Source organism: Oncorhynchus clarkii, chromosome 28 (assembly GCF_045791955.1).
Source record: "Oncorhynchus clarkii lewisi isolate Uvic-CL-2024 chromosome 28, UVic_Ocla_1.0, whole genome shotgun sequence".
Lineage (NCBI taxonomy): Eukaryota > Metazoa > Chordata > Actinopteri > Salmoniformes > Salmonidae > Oncorhynchus > Oncorhynchus clarkii.
The window spans coordinates 48,045,829-48,064,587 of NC_092174.1; the positions used below are offsets into that span (position 1 = coordinate 48,045,829).

Below are 18,759 nucleotides of genomic sequence, written 5' to 3' on the forward strand. Positions count from 1 at the left end.
AGGAAGACCCAGAGTTACCTCTGCTACAGAGGACAAGTTCATTAGAGTTAACTGGCTCTCATGAGGACCGCCACAGGAATGGAAGACCCAGAGTTACCTCTGCTACAGAGGACAAGTTCATTAGAGTTAACTGGCTCTCATGAGGACCGCCACAGGAATGGAAGACCCAGAGTTACCTCTGCTACAGAGGACAAGTTCATTAGAGTTACCAGCCTCAGAAATTGCAGCCCAAATAACTGCTTCACAGAGTTTAAGTAACAGACTTATGACTGGTTCAAACATTGGAATATTCCCCATATTATGAAAAGTAAAACATCAGAAGTCATGTTTCTTCCACATTAGTTTATTATGTACAGTACAGCTGTAAATAGTTGGCACCGTTGTAGATATGATAAACTATATATATATATATATATATATGGTATACTTAAGCAATAAGGCCCGAGGGGGGGTGTGGTATATGGCCAATATTCCACAGCTTAGGGCTGTTCTTAGACACGCCGCAACACAAGAGTGCTCGGACACAGCCCTTAACTGAAGTATATTGGCCATATATCACAACCCCCCCCCCCAGAATTGCCTTATAGCTATTATAAACTGGTTACCAACATAATTAGAGCAGTAAAAATCTGTTTTGTCATACCCATGGTATACGGTTGGATATACCACAGCTTTCAACCAATCAGCATTCAGAGCTCAAACCACCCAGTTTATAAATGATAATAGGCTTGGCAGCAGCTTCAGATAGTGATGCTAATGCTGCGTTCATTACATTAGCCAATCAGCGGTCTCGGTAAGTTCAAAGCACATGAATGCACACAACTTGTTGCTCCCAGTTTACAAGTACTATTTTTGGCGTTTTCCCCCCACTTGTAATGAATGCTGCATAAATACAGGTGGGCGTGGCATAAAACTGCTATATGGGCGTGGCAGGGGGCGTGGTCACTCCTCCCAGGGACTCATGTCAGTGTCGATGGCAACACAGTTATAGGCAGCATAGCGCAGCTTGTCCTCACACACTTTCGCACTGCAGGGGACACAAAGTTAGGGAATTAGCTTTTACTAGAGAATGTGGAAGCGTATAACCATTGCAATTTCATATCTACAATCTCCGTTATATGGAACCAAAGAAACCACTTTCCTTCTAAATATTCTGATAACAGTAGAGAGAACAGTAGAGAGAACCTCCTGCCCAATGTATGACCATATTAGAGAGACATATTTCCCTCAGATTACACAGATCCAAAAAGAATTTGAAAACAAATCCAATTTTGATAAACTCCCATATCTACTGGGTGAAATATCAGTGTTACATCACAGCAGCAAGATTTGTGACCTGTTGCCACAAGAAAAGGTCAACCAGTGAAGAACAAACACCATTGTAAATACAACCCATATTTATGCTTATTTATTTTATCTTGTGTCCTTTAACCATTTGTACATTGTTAAAACACTGTGTGTGTATACATACATACATACATACATACATACATACATACATACATACATACGACATTTGTAATGTCTTTATTGTTTTGAAACTTCTGTATGTGTAATGTTTACTGTTAATTTTTATTGTTTATTTCACTTTATATATTATCTACCTCACTTGCTTTGGCAATGTTAACACATGTTTCCCATGCCAATAAAGCCCTTGAATTGAATTGAATTGCCATTAAAACTCACCTGGGGTAGTTGGGTAGATACAGGGTACTGGAGCAGGTGGAGGACTGTGGCAACGCATCTGTAGTCTCAGAGCTAGAGGTCAGGGAAACCAAAGATGTTATAATGCATCTGTAGTCTCAGAGCTAGAGGCCAGGGAAACCAAAGATGTTATAATGCATCTGTAGTCTCAGAGCTAGAGGCCAGGGAAACCAAAGATGTTATAATGTATCTGTAGTCTCAGAGCTAAAGGCCAGGGAAACCAAAGACGTTATAATGCATCTGTCTTCTGAGCTAGAGGTCAGGGAAAGACGTTATAAAAAGTGCAATAACATCAGCATCTTATAAGGTATTTGCTTTGGGATTGCGTCCCACCAACATACGGTAAAAGGCGTCCTACCAACATACGGTAAAAGGCGTCCCACCAACATACGGTAAAAGGCGCCCTGACAACATACGGTAAAAGGCGCCCTGCCAACATACGGTAAAAGGCGCCCTGCCAACATACGGTAAAAGACGCCCTGCCAATATACGGTAAAAGGCGCCCTGCCAACATACGGTAAAAGGCGCCCTGCCAACATACGGTAAAAGGCGCCCTGCCAACATACGGTAAAAGGCGCCCTACCAACATACCCTTGTTTGTCAGGGAAGATGTAGATGGGAGCAGGAAGACGGCTCCTCCCCGTCACAAACCTCAGGAACCGGCTGCGGTCCTCTGGAAGAGGGGGGAACAGTCAGAGAGTTAGTGAGTGAAGAGAGGACAGAAGATAGAGCCACAGAGACAAAAAGAAGACGGTTTTAACTGACCGTTAGTGAAGTTCATGAGAGCTTCCCACAGGTACTGTACCCTGACATCAGTCTGCTCCAAGTCCTCATATCGAGCTGTAGGAGAGAGAGACAACACTAGGGTTTACTATCAACCTGATGTGGAGAGAGAGAGAGACAACACTAGGGTTTACTATCAACCTGATGTGGAGAGAGAGAGAGAGAGAGAGAGGGGGAGACAACACTAGGGTTTACTATCAGCCTGATGTGGAGAGAGAGAGAGAGACAACACTAGGGTTTACTATCAACCTGATGTGGAGAGAGAGAGAGAGAGAGACAACACTAGGGTTTACTATCAACCTGATGTGGAGAGAGAGAGAGAGAGAGACAACACTAGGGTTTACTATCAACCTGATGTGGAGAGAGAGAGAGAGAGAGAGGGAGGGGGAGACAACACTAGGGTTTACTATCAACCTGATGTGGAGAGAGAGAGAGAGAGAGAGACAACTCTAGGGTTTACTATCAACCTGATGTGGAGAGAGAGAGAGAGACAACACTAGGGTTTACTATCAACCTGATGTGGAGAGAGAGAGAGAGACAACACTAGGGTTTACTATCAACCTGATGTGGAGAGAGAGAGAGACAACACTAGGGTTTACTATCAACCTGATGTGGAGAGAGAGAGAGAGAGACAACACTAGGGTTTACTATCAACCTGATGTGGAGAGAGAGAGAGCGAGACAACACTAGGGTTTACTATCAACCTGATGTGGAGAGAGAGAGAGAGACAACACTAGGGTTTACTATCAACCTGATGTGGAGAGAGAGTGAGAGACAACACTAGGGTTTACTATCAACCTGATGTGGAGAGAGAGAGAGAGAGACAACACTAGGGTTTACTATCAACCTGATGTGGAGAGAGAGAGAGAGACAACACTAGGGTTTACTATCAACCTGACGTGGAGAGAGAGAGAGAGAGAGAGAGAGACAACACTAGGGTTTATAATCAACCTGATGTGGAGAGAGAGAGAGAGAGACAACACTAGGGTTTACTATCAACCTGATGTGGAGAGAGAGAGAGACAACACTAGGGTTTACTATCAACCTGATGTGGAGAGAGAGAGAGAGAGAGAGAGAGACAACACTAGGGTTTACTATCAACCTGATGTGGAGAGAGAGAGAGAGAGACAACACTAGGGTTTACTATCAACCTGATGTGGAGAGAGAGAGAGAGAGAGAGAGAGAGAGAGAGAGAGAGAGAGAGAGAGAGAGAGAGAGAGAGAGAGAGAGACAACACTAGGGTTTACTATCAACCTGATGTGGAGAGAGAGAGAGACAACACTAGGGTTTACTATCAACCTGATGTGGAGAGAGAGAGAGAGAGAGAGAGAGAGAGAGACAACACTAGGGTTTACTATCAACCTGATGTGGAGAGAGAGAGAGAGAGACAACACTAGGGTTTACTATCAACCTGATGTGGAGAGAGAGAGAAACACTAGGGTTTACTATCAACCTGATGTGGAGAGAGAGAGAGACAACACTAGGGTTTACTATCAACCTGATGTGGAGAGACAACACTAGGGTTTACTATCAACCTGATGTGGAGAGAAAGAGAGAGAGACAACACTAGGGTTTACTATCAACCTGATGTGGAGAGAGAGAGAGACAACACTAGGGTTTACTATCAACCTGATGTGGAGAGAGAGAGAGACAACACTAGGGTTTATAATCAACCTGATGTGGAGAGAGAGAGAGAGACACAACACTAGGGTTTATAATCAACCTGATGTGGAGAGAGAGAGAGAGAGAGAGAGGGGGAGACAACACTAGGGTTTACTATCAACCTGATGTGGAGAGAGAGAGAGAGAGAGAGACAACTCTAGGGTTTACTATCAACCTGATGTGAGAGAGAGAGAGAGACAACACTAGGGTTTACTATCAACCTGATGTGGAGAGAGAGAGAGACAACACTAGGGTTTACTATCAACCTGATGTGGAGAGAGAGAGAGAGAGACAACACTAGGGTTTACTATCAACCTGATGTGGAGAGAGAGAGAGCGAGACAACACTAGGGTTTACTATCAACCTGATGTGGAGAGAGAGAGAGAGACAACACTAGGGTTTACTATCAACCTGATGTGGAGAGAGAGAGAGAGACAACACTAGGGTTTACTATCAACCTGATGTGGAGAGAGAGAGAGCGAGAGAGACAACACTAGGGTTTACTATCAACCTGATGTGGAGAGAGAGAGAGACAACACTAGGGTTTACTATCAACCTGATGTGGAGAGAGAGAGAGAGAGAGAGAGGGGGAGACAACACTAGGGTTTACTATCAACCTGATGTGGAGAGAGAGAGAGAGACAACACTAGGGTTTACTATCAACCTGACGTGGAGAGAGAGAGAGACAACACTAGGGTTTATAATCAACCTGATGTGGAGAGAGAGAGAGAGAGAGACAACACTAGGGTTTACTATCAACCTGATGTGGAGAGAGAGAGAGACAACACTAGGGTTTACTATCAACCTGATGTGGAGAGAGAGAGAGACAACACTAGGGTTTACTATCAACCTGATGTGGAGAGAGAGAGAGAGAGAGAGAGAGAGACAACACTAGGGTTTACTATCAACCTGATGTGGAGAGAGAGAGAGAGACAACACTAGGGTTTACTATCAACCTGATGTGGAGAGAGAGAGAGAGACAACACTAGGGTTTACTATCAACCTGATGTGGAGAGAGAGAGAGAGAGAGAGAGAGAGAGAGAGAGAGAGAGAGAGAGAGAGAGAGAGAGAGAGAGAGAGAGAGAGAGACAACACTAGGGTTTACTATCAACCTGATGTGGAGAGAGAGAGAGACAACACTAGGGTTTACTATCAACCTGATGTGGAGAGAAAGAGAGAGAGACAACACTAGGGTTTACTATCAACCTGATGTGGAGAGAGAGAGAGAGAGAGAGAGAGAGACAACACTAGGGTTTACTATCAACCTGATGTGGAGAGAGAGAGAGAGACAACACTAGGGTTTACTATCAACCTGATGTGGAGAGAGAGAGAGCGAGACAACACTAGGGTTTACTATCAACCTGATGTGGAGAGAGAGAGAGAGACAACACTAGGGTTTACTATCAACCTGATGTGGAGAGAGAGAGAGACAACACTAGGGTTTACTATCAACCTGATGTGGAGAGAGAGAGAGAGAGAGAGAGAGAGAGACAACACTAGGGTTTACTATCAACCTGATGTGGAGAGAGAGAGAGAGACAACACTAGGGTTTACTATCAACCTGATGTGGAGAGAGAGAGAGAGAGAGAGAGAGAGAGACAACACTAGGGTTTACTATCAACCTGATGTGGAGAGAGAGAGAGACAACACTAGGGTTTACTATCAACCTGATGTGGAGAGAAAGAGAGAGAGACAACACTAGGGTTTACTATCAACCTGATGTGGAGAGAGAGAGAGACAACACTAGGGTTTACTATCAACCTGATGTGGAGAGAGAGAGAGAGACAACACTAGGGTTTATAATCAACCTGATGTGGAGAGAGAGAGAGAGACACAACACTAGGGTTTATAATCAACCTGATGTGGAGAGAGAGAGGGAGAGACAACACTAGGGTTTATAATCAACCTGATGTGGAGAGAGAGAGACAACACTAGGGTTTATAATCAACCTGATGTGGAGAGAGGGAGAGAGACAACACTAGGGTTTACTATCAACCTGATGTGGAGAGAGAGAGAGAGAGAGAGAGAACACTAGGGTTTATAATCAACCTGATGTGGAGAGAGAGAGAGACAACACTAGGGGTTACTATCAACCTGATGTGGAGAGGGAGAGAGACAACACTAGGGTTTACTATCAACCTGATGTGGAGAGAGAGAGAGAGACAACACTAGGGTTTACTATCAACCTGATGTGGAGAGAGAGAGAGAGAGACAACACTAGGGTTTACTATCAACCTGATGTGGAGAGAGAGAGAGAGAGATACAACACTAGGGTTTATAATCAACCTGATGTGGAGAGAGGGAGAGAGAGATACAACACTAGGGGTTACTATCAACCTGATGTGGAGAGAGAGAGACAACACTAGGGTTTATAATCAACCTGATGTGGAGAGAGAGAGAGAGAGACAACACTAGGGGTTACTATCAACCTGATGTGGAGAGGGAGAGAGACAACACTAGGGTTTACTATCAACCTGATGTGGAGAGAGAGAGAGAGACAACACTAGGGTTTACTATCAACCTGATGTGGAGAGAGAGAGAGATACAACACTAGGGTTTATAATCAACCTGATGTGGAGAGAGAGAGAGAGAGACAACACTAGGGTTTACTATCAACCTGATGTGGAGAGAGAGAGAGAGAGACAACACTAGGATTTATAATCAACCTGATGTGGAGAGGGGACATAAGATGGGGCCACATGTGATGGTACTGAGTCAGTCTGGGACTACAGCCTGGCGATCTTCAACCACATCAAGGTCCGTCTGATTACTCACTGAGTCGTTTGAGTGCCTCCACGGTGATCTCCGGGTCTCCACAGACCTTCTTCTCCACCTCCTGCCAGGTCAGCAGATCCAGCACGGCCTGAGGCACTACCTTCACCAGCCCCGCCTGCATAGCACAGACCTGGAACAGACACACGCATGGTTACAGCATCCCCCTCCACACGAGACAACCCAGACCGACATGAAGGCCATCTGAAAACCCCTTCCCACCTGGTGTCTGCTCTCCTCCAGGCGTGCCTTCTGGACCAGGTTAATGAACTCCCTGCGGTCTTGGTAGCGTACCACCTGATTGCTGCCGCCTGGTAGCAGCTCTACCAGTCTGCCGTCACTCAGCAGGGTAGTGTACACCAACTCCTCCCCAAATTTAAAGTCAAATGTCTCCTGGTCCATGACCTCCATGGCCTCCAGCAGCTTGACCTGTAGAGAGACACAGAACAGAAGCAAACTTAACATTTTAAAACAGACGGGAAATCACATTATCCAATGCGTTGTCAGAATATTGCAACTAGCGATTGTATCGCCTATAAAAAACAGAATAGATACAAGCTTCAGTAAGTATGCCGAGGATGAAAACGTCAGTGGACTGAATCCTAACTTGAGTTCTGCCATTTTTCACAGTTGTCGTCTTTAACGTCGATGTGTGCTATACGCTGAAGTCAGTGATGTTCGATGTGACAACAGCACAGTGCTCACCAGGACAGAGTCAACAGCAGGGAAGTCTTTGCTCCAGGAGACAGCCTCCCCTGTTAACTGTTTCCACACCAGACCAGGCAGAGCCAGCACCAGGAAGTCTTTTCCTCGGAGAGCGGCTCCCATCAGCTGTCCGATCCACTCAAACTTGTGGAACTCTCTGCAGGACGGGTTGGGAACATAGTGGTCTCTGGCCTCGCCTGTTCCCTGGGAGCAGAACATAACTGTTGGTCATATACTACTACCATTAGCCCCCCCTGGTTGTACTACCAGCCTCCCCCCCCCTGGTTGTACTACTAGCCCCCCCCTGGTTGTACTACTAAACCCCCCCCCCCCTGGTTGTACTACTAGTCCCCCCCCCCCCCCTGGTTGTACTACTAGTCCCCCCCCCCCCCCTGGTTGTACTACTAGTCCCCCCCCCCCCCCCTGGTTGTACTACTAGCCCCCCACCCCCCCTGGTTGTACTACCAGCCCCCCCCCGGTTGTACTACCAGCCCCCCCCCGGTTGTACTACCAGCCCCCCCCCCGGTTGCACTACCAGCCCCCCCCCCCCCCCCCCCCCGGTTGTACTACTAGCCCCCCCCCCCCCCCCCCCGGTTGTACTACTAGCCCCCCCCCCCCCCCGGTTGTACTACTAGCCCCCTCCGGTTGTACTACTAGCCCCCCCCCTGGTTGTACTACTAGCCCCCCCCCTGGTTGTACTACTAGCCCCCCCCTTGGTTGTACTACTAGCCCCCCCCCTTGGTTGTACTACTAGCCCCCCCCCCCCTTGTACTACTAGCCCCCCCCCTTGGTTGTACTACTAGCCCCCCCCTTGGTTGTACTACTAGCCCCCCCTGGTTGTACTACTAGCCCCCCCTGGTTGTACTACTAACCCCCCCCCCCCCCCCGGTTGTACTATTAACACCCCCCCCCCTCCTGGTTGTACTACTAACCCCCCCCCCCCCCCCCCCCGGTTGTACTATTAACCTAGGTTAGGTAGAGGTTAGGGTAGTTACCTGGTTAGATGTTAAAGAGGTAGAGGTTAGATTAGGTAGAGGTTAGGGTTAGTTACCTGGTTAGATGTTAAAGAGGTAGAGGTTAGATTAGGTAGAGGTTAGGGTTAGTTACCTGGTTAGATGTTAAAGAGGTAGAGGTTAGATTAGGTAGAGGTTAGGGTTAGTTACCTGGTTAGATGTTAAAGAGGTAGAGGTTAGATTAGGTAGAGGTTAGGGTTAGTTACCTGGTTAGATGTTAAAGAGGTAGAGGTTAGGTTAGGTAGAGGTTAGGGGTACAGTGCCTTGCGAAAGTATTCGGCCCCCTTGAACTTTGCGACCTTTTGCCACATTTCAGGCTTCAAACATAAAGATATAAAACTGTATTTTTTTGTGAAGAATCAACAACAAGTGGAACACAATCATGAAGTGGAACGACATTTATTGGATATTTAAAACTTTTTTAACAAATCAAAATCTGAAAAATTGGGCGTGCAAAATTATTCAGCCCCCTTAAGTTAATACTTTGTAGCGCCACCTTTTGCTGCGATTACAGCTGTAAGTCACTTGGGGTATGTCTCTATCAGTTTTGCACATCGAGAGACTGACATTTTTTCCCATTCCTCCTTGCAAAACAGCTCGAGCTCAGTGAGGTTGGATGGAGAGCATTTGTGAACAGCAGTTTTCAGTTCTTTCCACAGATTCTCGATTGGATTCAGGTCTGGACTTTGACTTGGCCATTCTAACACCTGGATATGTTTATTTTTGAACCATTCCATTGTAGATTTTGCTTTATGTTTTGGATCATTGTCTTGTTGGAAGACAAATCTCCGTCCCAATCTCAGGTCTTTTGCAGACTCCATCAGGTTTTCTTCCAGAATGGTCCTGTATTTGGCTCCATCCATCTTCCCATCAATTTTAACCATCTTCCCTGTCCCTGCTGAAGAAAAGCAGGCCCAAACCATGATGCTGCCACCACCATGTTTGACAGTGGGGATGGTGTGTTCAGCTGTGTTGCTTTTACGCCAAACATAACATTTTGCATTGTTGCCAAAAAGTTCAATTTTAGTTTCATCTGACCAGAGCACCTTCTTCCACATGTTTGGTGTGTCTCCCAGGTGGCTTGTGGCAAACTTTAACCGACACTTTTTATGGATATCTTTAAGAAATGGCTTTCTTCTTGCCACTTTTACATAAAGGCCAGATTTGTGCAATATACGACTGATTGTTGTCCTATGGACAGAGTCTCCCACCTCAGCTGTAGATCTCTGCAGTTCATCCAGAGTGATCATGGGCTTCTTGGCTGCATCTCTGATCAGTCTTCTCCTTGTATGAGCTGAAAGTTTAGAGGGACGGCCAGGTCTTGGTAGATTTGCAGTGGTCTGATACTCCTTCCATTTCAATATTATCACTTGCACAGTGCTCCTTGGGATGTTTAAAGCTTGGGAAATCTTTTTGTATCCAAATCCGGCTTTAAACTTCTTCACAACAGTATCTCGGACCTGCCTGGTGTGTTCCTTGTTCTTCATGATGCTCTCTGCGCTTTTAACGGACCTCTGAGACTATCACAGTGCAGGTGCATTTATACAGAGACTTGATTACACACAGGTGGATTGTATTTATCATCATTAGTCATTTAGGTCAACATTGGATCATTCAGAGATCCCCACTGAACTTCTGGAGAGAGTTTGCTGCACTGAAAGTAAAGGGGCTGAATAATTTTGCACGCCCAATTTTTCAGTTTTTTATTTGTTAAAAAAGTTTGAAATATCCAATAAATGTCGTTCCACTTCATGATTGTGTCCCACTTGTTGTTGATTCTTCACAAAAAAATACAGTTTTATATCTTTATGTTTGAAGCCTGAAATGTGGCAAAAGGTCGCAAAGTTCAAGGGGGCCGAATACTTTCGCAAGGCACTGTAGTTACCTGGTTAGATGTTAAAGAGGTAGAGGTTAGGTTAGGTAGAGGTTAGGTAGAGGTTAAGGGTAGTTACCTGGTTAGATGTTAAAGAGGTAGAGGTTAGGTAGAGGTTAGGTAGAGGTTAAGGGTAGTTACCTGGTTAGATGTCCTGTTGAAGAAGGGTAAAGGCAGGAGGCATTCTGCTGAACTGGGACACAGCTCTTCAGACATGTCTGCCAGACTGTCTCTAAAACCCCCTCCTTGGTCGATGATGCCCTCTGCTATGAATTTACACTCCCACCACTGGTCGTAACGCGCCGGCCATCTGATCAACAACAACATATTTCACTGCTGCTTTCTTTTCAAGTCTGTTATGATAACAGTTTATTATTACCACATTCATTTCACCATCTGTTAGATAACAAATCCAACTTCCTGAGAATGACCGCTAAGTGAATGTGATGGTCAATAAGGATGCTGGGGAGAGACATTACTATACCTGTAGTCCAAAATCTTCTCAAACTTATCGGATGGCTTCAGACCCTCGTAGACCTGCATGGGTTAAAGCCAGATGTCTAAAATCATATAGCTACAACACACACACACATACCCTCCCACCCCAACACACCCCCCCTCCACTACCTGTGTGAAGACAGCGTTCTTAGCAGTAGGGTCCAGTGAGGGGTTGTCTCTGTGCTCCATGGCCAGTCTACGGTTGATATAGAGCCGGGGCATAAAGTTAGGTTTGCTGGTCTCGGAGTCCTTCAGACACTGGGTGATCAGGGCCGAGCGACGCTTGGACAGCAGCAGGAACGGCTTGATACTCTAGGGGGCAGCAGAGAACACAACGGTCAATGTACTGGACGTGATAATAGATTTTAAAAAGGGACACTGCAAGATTTAGGTAGTTTATCTACTTTCCCCAGAGTCAGACCAACTCATGGAGACTATTGTATGTCTCTGCGTGCAGTTTGGAGATGATTGATGTTAGCTTAGCGCAATTGCTGGAAGTCTCCAGTTACAGTAGCCAGCTACTCTCAGAAAGCAGGGGAATAAACTTTCTACTCCAAAAATGTGTGGTTGGCCATTTATAGTCTTCAAATACATAGTAATCGACATGTTACAACATGCGTTAATTTCACTGATAATCAAAAGAACCCAGATTATATCCACTTCCTCATTCTTTCCCAGTTGTCGTGGTAACGTTGCATCCGTCTCATGGAGATGCCCGTGCGCTCACAGATGCTATAATGGGACAGACACAACATTGTAATCTCTATACAAAATGGCATCCATGGGTTGGCCTAACTCTGGTTAAGTAGGTCAACGAAAATCTGGCAGCGTCCGTTTAAAGATGAAAGGAAAAGGGAGGACAGTGGAGTTTTTTTTTTTTTTTTACACCAGCAGATCAGACATGACATCTGTGGTGTGTCCCTCTCAACCAGCGGTCTCCAACTCTGGTCCTGGGGAGCTAGTGCAGGCCTTTGTTCCAGCCCAGAAACTAGACGTACCTTGATGTGGTTGAAGGTGGCCAGGCTGTAGTCCCAGGCTGGAACCAGGTGGGGCAGGAGACTGTCCAGCAGCGAGATGAACCTGAGGACACACAAGCTGAGTCACGACACCAACTGACCAGACTGGGGAAGAGTCACGACACCAACTGACTAGACTGGGGAAGAGCACCACAGACCAGCATTCATCTTGGTAGTATAGGAGGATCAGGAGCGTTTCATGATGATCACAACAAGCTCCATGTTCACCATCAGGCAGGGTCTTACCTCTGTATAACCAGGGCCCTGTAGTAGAGGACATCAGGCAGGGTCTTACCTCTGTATAACCAGGGCCCTGTGGTAGAGGATATCAGGTAGGGCAGGGTCTTACCTCTGTATAACCAGGGCCCTGTGGTAGAGGACATCAGACAGGGTCTTACCTCTGTATAACCAGGACCCTGTAGTAGAGGACATCAGGCAGGGTCTTACCTCTGTATAACCAGGGCTCTGTGGTAGAGGACATCAGGTAGGGCAGGGTCTTACCTCTGTATAACCAGGGCCCTACTGTAGAGGACATCAGGCAGGGTCTTACCTCTGTATAACCAGGGCCCTGTGGTAGAGGACATCAGGCAGGGTCTTACCTCTGTATAACCAGGGCCCTGTGGTAGAGGATATCAGGTAGGGCAGGGTCTTACCTCTGTATAACCAGGGCCCTACTGTAGAGGACATCAGGCAGGGTCTTACCTCTGTATAACCAGGGCCCTGTGGTAGAGGACATCAGGCAGGGTCTTACCTCTGTATAACCAGGGCCCTGTGGTAGAGGATATCAGGTAGGGCAGGGTCTTACCTCTGTATAACCAGGGCCCTGTGGTAGAGGACATCAGGCAGGGTCTTACCTCTGTATAACCAGGACCCTGTAGTAGAGGACATCAGGCAGGGTCTTACCTCTGTATAACCAGGGCCCTGTGGTAGAGGACATCAGGCAGGGTCTTACCTCTGTATAACCAGGGCCCTGCGGTAGAGGACATCAGGTAGTGTACCCTCCAGTCGAGGATAACGCACTAGGTTAGGAGACTGAAACACGTCAGCGTTGAGCCCCAGGTCTCTCTCACACGATGACTTGATCTTCAGCCCTCTGATCCGAACGTCTATCCCCTCGTCTGAGACAGAAAGACAAAAGCCAGAGAGAGAGGTCAGGAAGAGGAAGAGTCAAGAAGAGGAAGAGTCAGGAAGAGTGTTATTCATTTTCAACTAGAATGTATGATTGTTTTATTCACTGATAGGACATGTTGTTAAGGTCCTGACAGGAGTGGATCAGCCTGGGATTGATACAGTATTTAATTCAAGGCACATTTCTATATTTCCAAAGTCCAAGCTGATATCTACAGTGTGCCAAGACACTGAGCCACTCCCAGATAAGGTGACAGGGTAGAGCTAAAGTTTGTCTAGTTCGTCAGCTGGACAGGATGTGATGTCTGTCAAGGCTCGACAACTTTGATCAGAGCCCTGTATTCAGAGTGCTGATCTAGGATCAGGTCTCTTCCCCTGTCCATATGTAATTCATTATTATTTAAAAAAATGTAAAAAGGCCAAACTGATCCTACACCAGCACTCCTGCCGTAAATGATTAGTACAGTTGTGTGTATATTAATTATTCAATGTGTAGCCACCATTCTCACCCCTGCACTCCTCGATGCGAACCTCAATGACAGGCAGGTGGGCCGTCATGTCTTCCAGCACACACACCTCACCAATCAGATTGCTGAGGGACAGAGAAATAAAAACACACACACAGTTACAAGTTCACATAGCACCACCTGATGTTTCAAAACCTTTTCTTTTCCGTTTGCTCTGCTGAATACGGCCCAGGTGTTCTTTCCGAGTAACTTACTCGTCTATGGTGACGTCGCTGAGCTTCTTCAGATTGTCTCCTTCCCCTCCGAACACAGTCACTCTTTTAGGCATGTAGTTGTCATCGGTTGAGTCAACCGTCAAGATCAGCTTACTGCCGGACAAGACACAAAAACAATACAAATTCATGTTTATTCTTCAGGTCTTCCTAAGACTTGACCAAAGTCATAGTTTTGGTGGGCTAGTGGTCATCTGATGATGTACTGTCCCCAAGGAAGAGCCCCCAGGGTCCATACTGTTCTCCACCTGTCCCCAAGGGAGTGCCCCCAGGTTCCATACTGTTCTCCACCTGTCCCCAAGGAAGAGCCCCCAGGGTCCATACTGTTCTCCACCTGTCTCCAAGGAAGAGCCCCCAGGTTCCATACTGTTCTCCACCTGTCCCCAAGGGAGTGCCCCCAGGTTCCATACTGTTCTCCACCTGTCCCCAAGGGAGTGCCCCCAGGTTCCATAGTAGGCCCCACACTGTTCTCCACCTGTCCCCAAGGAAGAGCCCCCAGGTTCCATACTGTTCTCCACCTGTACCCAAGGAAGAGCCCCCAGGTTCCATACTGTTCTCCACCTGTACCCAAGGGAGTGCCCCCAGGTTCCATACTGTTCTCCGCCTGTCCCCAAGGAAGAGCCCCCAGGGTCCATACTGTTCTCCACCTGTCCCCAAGGGAGTGCCCCCAGGTTCCATACTGTTCTCCACCTGTCCCCAAGGGAGTGCCCCCAGGTTCCATACTGTTCTCCACATGTCTCCAAGGAAGAGCCCCCAGGTTCCATACTGTTCTCCACCTGTCCCCAGGTTCCATACTGTTCTCCACCTGTCCTCAAGGGAGTGCCCCCAAGTTCCATACTATTCTCCACCTGTACCCAAGGGAGTGCCCCCAGGTTCCATACTGTTCTCCAACTGTCCCCAAGGAAGAGCCCCCAGGTTCCATACTGTTCTCCACCTGTCCCCAAGGGAGTGCCCCCAGGTTCCATACTGTTCTCCACCTGTCCCCAAGGGAGTGCCCCCAGGTTCCATACTGTTCTCCACCTGTCCCCAAGGGAGTGCCCCCAGGTTCCATACTGTTCTCCACCTGTCCTCAAGGGAGTGCCCCCAGGTTTCATACTATTCTCCACCTGTCCCCAAGGGAGTGCCCCCAGGTTCCATACTAGGCCCCACACTGTTCTCCACCTGTCCCCAAGGGAGTGCCCCCAGGGTCCATACTGTTCTCCACCTGTCCCCAAGGGAGTGCCCCCAGGGTCCATACTGTTCTCCACCTGTCCACAAGGGAGTGCCCCCAGGGTCCATACTAGGCCCCACACTGTTCTCCACCTGTCCCCAAGGGAGTGCCCCCAGGTTCCATACTGTTCTCCACCTGTCCTCAAGGGAGTGCCCCCAGGTTTCATACTATTCTCCACCTGTCCCCAAGGGAGTGCCCCCAGGTTCCATACTAGGCCCCACACTGTTCTCCACCTGTCCCCAAGGGAGTGCCCCCAGGTTCCATACTAGGCCCCACACTGTTCTCCACCTACATAAATCCCAGGTTTGCCATGGCATTGACAGGACTGTATGACAGTACCACTTACTTGACTACGGTGCCTCTCTTCATGTGCAGTCTGATCCAGTGTTGTCCCTGCATCCCATCACTCTCCCAGTAGGTCTCCGTGTCTCCATCTGTCAGGCAACCTGCCCCACCACTAGGGTCCTCCTGACCCACACACACACACACACACACAAACACACACACACACACGTTCATTTTGTCACCTATTTTTGTTTTAAAATACCTTTTAGTCTTAGTCCCATTTTATTATTTTCTTAGTTATCAGTTGACTAAAACTCTGGACAATTTTAGTCTAGTTTTAGGTCGGCCATTTTAGTCAGTGCATTCTTCTATTAAATTATGAATATATGCTAATTGTGTCAGATTGTAACCAATGACAGCCATAATAACCACAGGTAAAACATTCTCACAGCTCTGATTTTGTCCCCATCATAACCGTCATGGGGGTAAATAATAGTAATAATAATAATAATAGTTTCCTTGAAAATAGTTTGTTTGTTTTTTCCCCATTTGTTTTTTCCCCCATAGGAAAAAAATCAACCGCAACTGACATCTGCAAACCGCGACGTGGCAACACAGATAAATAAATAACAGACGAATAAATAACAGACGAATAAATAGACCATCTGATGTGATCAAAGCAAAAATAGCCCCCATGAAAGTGAGAGAGTAAAAATGGTTTCTAGTTGAGGTTAGTTAGTGTCCTGGCTTCATATCAGTTCAAGAGAGTGACTGAAGAGACCTCCTGTGTGCTGGGCAGATCAGGCCAATCAGACCTCCTGGGAGCTGTGTGCTGGGCAGATCAAGCCAATCAGACCGCACAACTGAAAGATATTCATTCTGTCCAATGAGAGGATTGCATGTAAATATTCTGCATGCATATGGAATGAAACAGGTTCAAAGCTGCATGTCAAATGTCCATAAGTCTCACATGGATTTCTCATCTGCTCACATTTCCGTTGACTAAAATGTAAAATTATTCAGTTACTGTTAATAGTTAATAGTTATTGTTTTATTCCAGGGCATCCTAGTTTTTGTCAGGAAAAATAGGTTGTTGACGAGTATTTTTTCATCATATTTATTGTTGACGAAATGAACTGACACACACACACACTACTCACTGAGCAGGAAGACACATCAATGCTGGTGACACATTGTTTGACACTGCCCAGGTTCTCATCCTCCTTTCCGATGTGGTCGTAGAAGTAATGCACCAGATCCTCGTCATATTCAAACGTCCAGGTGGGAGGAACATATCTGGACAACAGAGAAGGGAACAGTACTGTTGGTTAGACCAGGCCACCTTAACTTCATTCAGTTTTTACAGAAATTGTCCAAACTGCCTCAATATCTGCTGTAGCTCATCAGAGCCTGTTATCACCCATGGACCAGGGCTTAAACAGGTAGCTGTGTAGCTCATCAGAGCCTGTTATCACCCATGGACCAGGGCTTAAACAGGTAGCTGTGTAGCTCATCAGAGCCTGTTATCACCCATCACTGACCAGGGCTTGACCAGGAGCTGGCTTCGCTTCCAAACACACTGACCTGAGCTTCTGAACAGCTGCTTCATCACGCTCCGCGACCTTGGGTTTAGAGCCGATGTGAAGAGAACTCTCTACATCCACCACTTGTTCCCACCTGAGAGAGCAGACCGTGTTAAACCGCTGAGCTAAAGCATCAAGCAGAGCCATTACAAGTCTTCAGATCTCAAACAAAGTTAGTCACCACCTCTGTTACACACACACACACCTGTCACAGGGCTTGTGGTCGTATCCAAAGAGCTGCTGGTGTCTGCCGAGTGTCTCAGGTGATTCAACAGGTACCAGTCGATCTCCTCCCTCCGTGTGTTTACAGACCAAGACCCAGCCCTCCTCACACTCCTGACCCACGCGGTGCTCCTCCAACTGATCCTATAAAAACACACAGAGAGAAGCAGACACACAGAGGGTTAAAAGGACAACCGCCTCAAAATATGTACTGAGCAAAGGTGATCAGTCCTGTAACAAGAATGGAGACATGACTTCATGACTAACCAGGAAGTGTGTATAAAGCAATTAATCATTCAACTCTTTCTTACCTTGTTGATTTTAACCCACAGGCCGTGGCTGTTGCAATACTCTTCCCCTGTTGTCCGAATACATGTCCCTTTCTTTGGTTCGATGTTGCACTTGCATAGCTTCTTACTGTGGAGAGCTTGATGGGGGCTCTCCCAAACTGAAACCAGGGTCTTACCGACGGATGAGTTGGCGGTGGACGTACTAGACGAAGCGGTTGAATTGGATGACGAATCTTTGCAGATTTTATAACATACCTCTTTTGGGACGAAACATAGGCACTCGGGCACAGCTTCGCTCTTCCTGAAACAATCTATGCATTTGTTCAGAAACCGAATCCTTCCTAGTAAAACGTGAGGGTTGTCGCCCGGTGACATGTCTTTGTGTGTTGTTTTTTAAAAAGCTAGGTAAGTTAAAGCTAAGGAAGTTGAAGCTGGCCAGGCACACCAGTCCGTCGCAGGGCTAGTTAACTAGCTAACTATGCGTCACAGTCAACACACATTTCAACGGTGGACGTCACCTGACATTTCAGTTTTTCCGTTTACTTCTCCCTTTGTTTGCCCAGGATTTTTCTCGTGGATAAAGCTTCTATATTTGAACAAACAAAACCAAAAAAACACAAAGCGATTTATCCACCAGCCCGTTTCAAACGAAACGGAACATTCTCATCCGGTGTCACCGCTTTCAGCTACCTGACAGCTAGCAGACACTTTCCGTAGCTCTCACCGGTAGCACTTAATCGGATCTGAAAAAGGGCGAACCGCCCATAACTTCAGCTAGCTTTCAATACGACAAGTTATGTTACCGTGTCGGCTTCCGTCTACCTAGTAGCCTAGCAAGCTAGCTTACGCCAACCAGTTTTTACACGGCTAAAGCATCGGCAGGATGTTAACATGTTAGCTAGCCTTCTATTTTAGCATGCTAGTTAGCTAACATGTTAGCTAGCAACGTGTTTACATTCCATGACAGTCAATAGCTATCGACATTTTAGTGCTTTTTATTTGCCCTTTATTTTAACAGGGTGTCCTATTGAGACCAAAAAAGCCCTGCATCTTACAAATGACACAACACATTGCGTAAGAAATACACCAGAAAATAAACAATACAAGAGAATACAAAAAAATGAAATATGAAAAAGAATCACACCTTTATTCCTTACATACGTATGTCAGTATTGGCAGATTGGTTCACAACTTACAGTATATTCATTTATGTAGATAAACTCATTTAGTTCTTGAAATCAATCTACAATGTTATATCATGGAATCAGGCTTCAAA

General features: G+C 46.6%; 1 protein-coding gene across 2 annotated transcripts; it reads right to left on the reverse strand.

Annotated features, from left to right (window-relative positions):
- Positions 1 to 327: 327 nt before the first annotated feature.
- On the reverse strand, positions 328 to 18,270 carry LOC139386670 (HECT domain containing 3). 2 transcript variants are annotated; one of them, XM_071132452.1, is made up of 19 exons: positions 17,505 to 18,270; positions 17,177 to 17,337; positions 16,973 to 17,065; positions 16,549 to 16,684; positions 15,450 to 15,571; positions 13,876 to 13,989; positions 13,664 to 13,746; positions 12,979 to 13,144; positions 12,009 to 12,090; positions 11,140 to 11,322; positions 10,997 to 11,049; positions 10,654 to 10,822; positions 7,627 to 7,830; positions 7,144 to 7,350; positions 6,925 to 7,054; positions 2,470 to 2,544; positions 2,296 to 2,377; positions 1,687 to 1,758; positions 328 to 1,027 (listed from the first exon to the last, which is right to left on the reverse strand). In XM_071132452.1, exons 1-19 carry the CDS (start codon positions 17,856 to 17,858, stop codon positions 943 to 945), a joined length of 2,571 nt encoding a protein of 856 aa, XP_070988553.1. In that variant the 5' UTR covers positions 17,859 to 18,270; the 3' UTR covers positions 328 to 942. The 2 variants fall into 2 exon arrangements, with proteins under 2 accessions (XP_070988553.1, XP_070988552.1); XM_071132451.1 differs by having other exon boundaries at positions 13,655 to 13,746; positions 17,505 to 18,238.
- Between the last annotated feature and the right edge of the window lie 489 nt (positions 18,271 to 18,759).

What these genes read in the sequence shown, in the direction of transcription:
- LOC139386670 (XM_071132451.1), bottom strand. Translation starts at nt 17,858, where the DNA reads ATGTCACCGGGCGACAACCCTCACGTTTTACTAGGAAGGATTCGGTTT. An exon ending in AGCGACGTCACCATAGACGA is followed by an intron (nt 13,747 to 13,875) that starts GTAAGTTACTCG and finishes TCTGTCCCTCAG; the next exon opens with CAATCTGATTGGTGAGGTGT. An exon ending in AGGGCCCTGGTTATACAGAG is followed by an intron (nt 12,091 to 12,978) that starts GTAAGACCCTGC and finishes GTGTGTCCTCAG; the next exon opens with GTTCATCTCGCTGCTGGACA.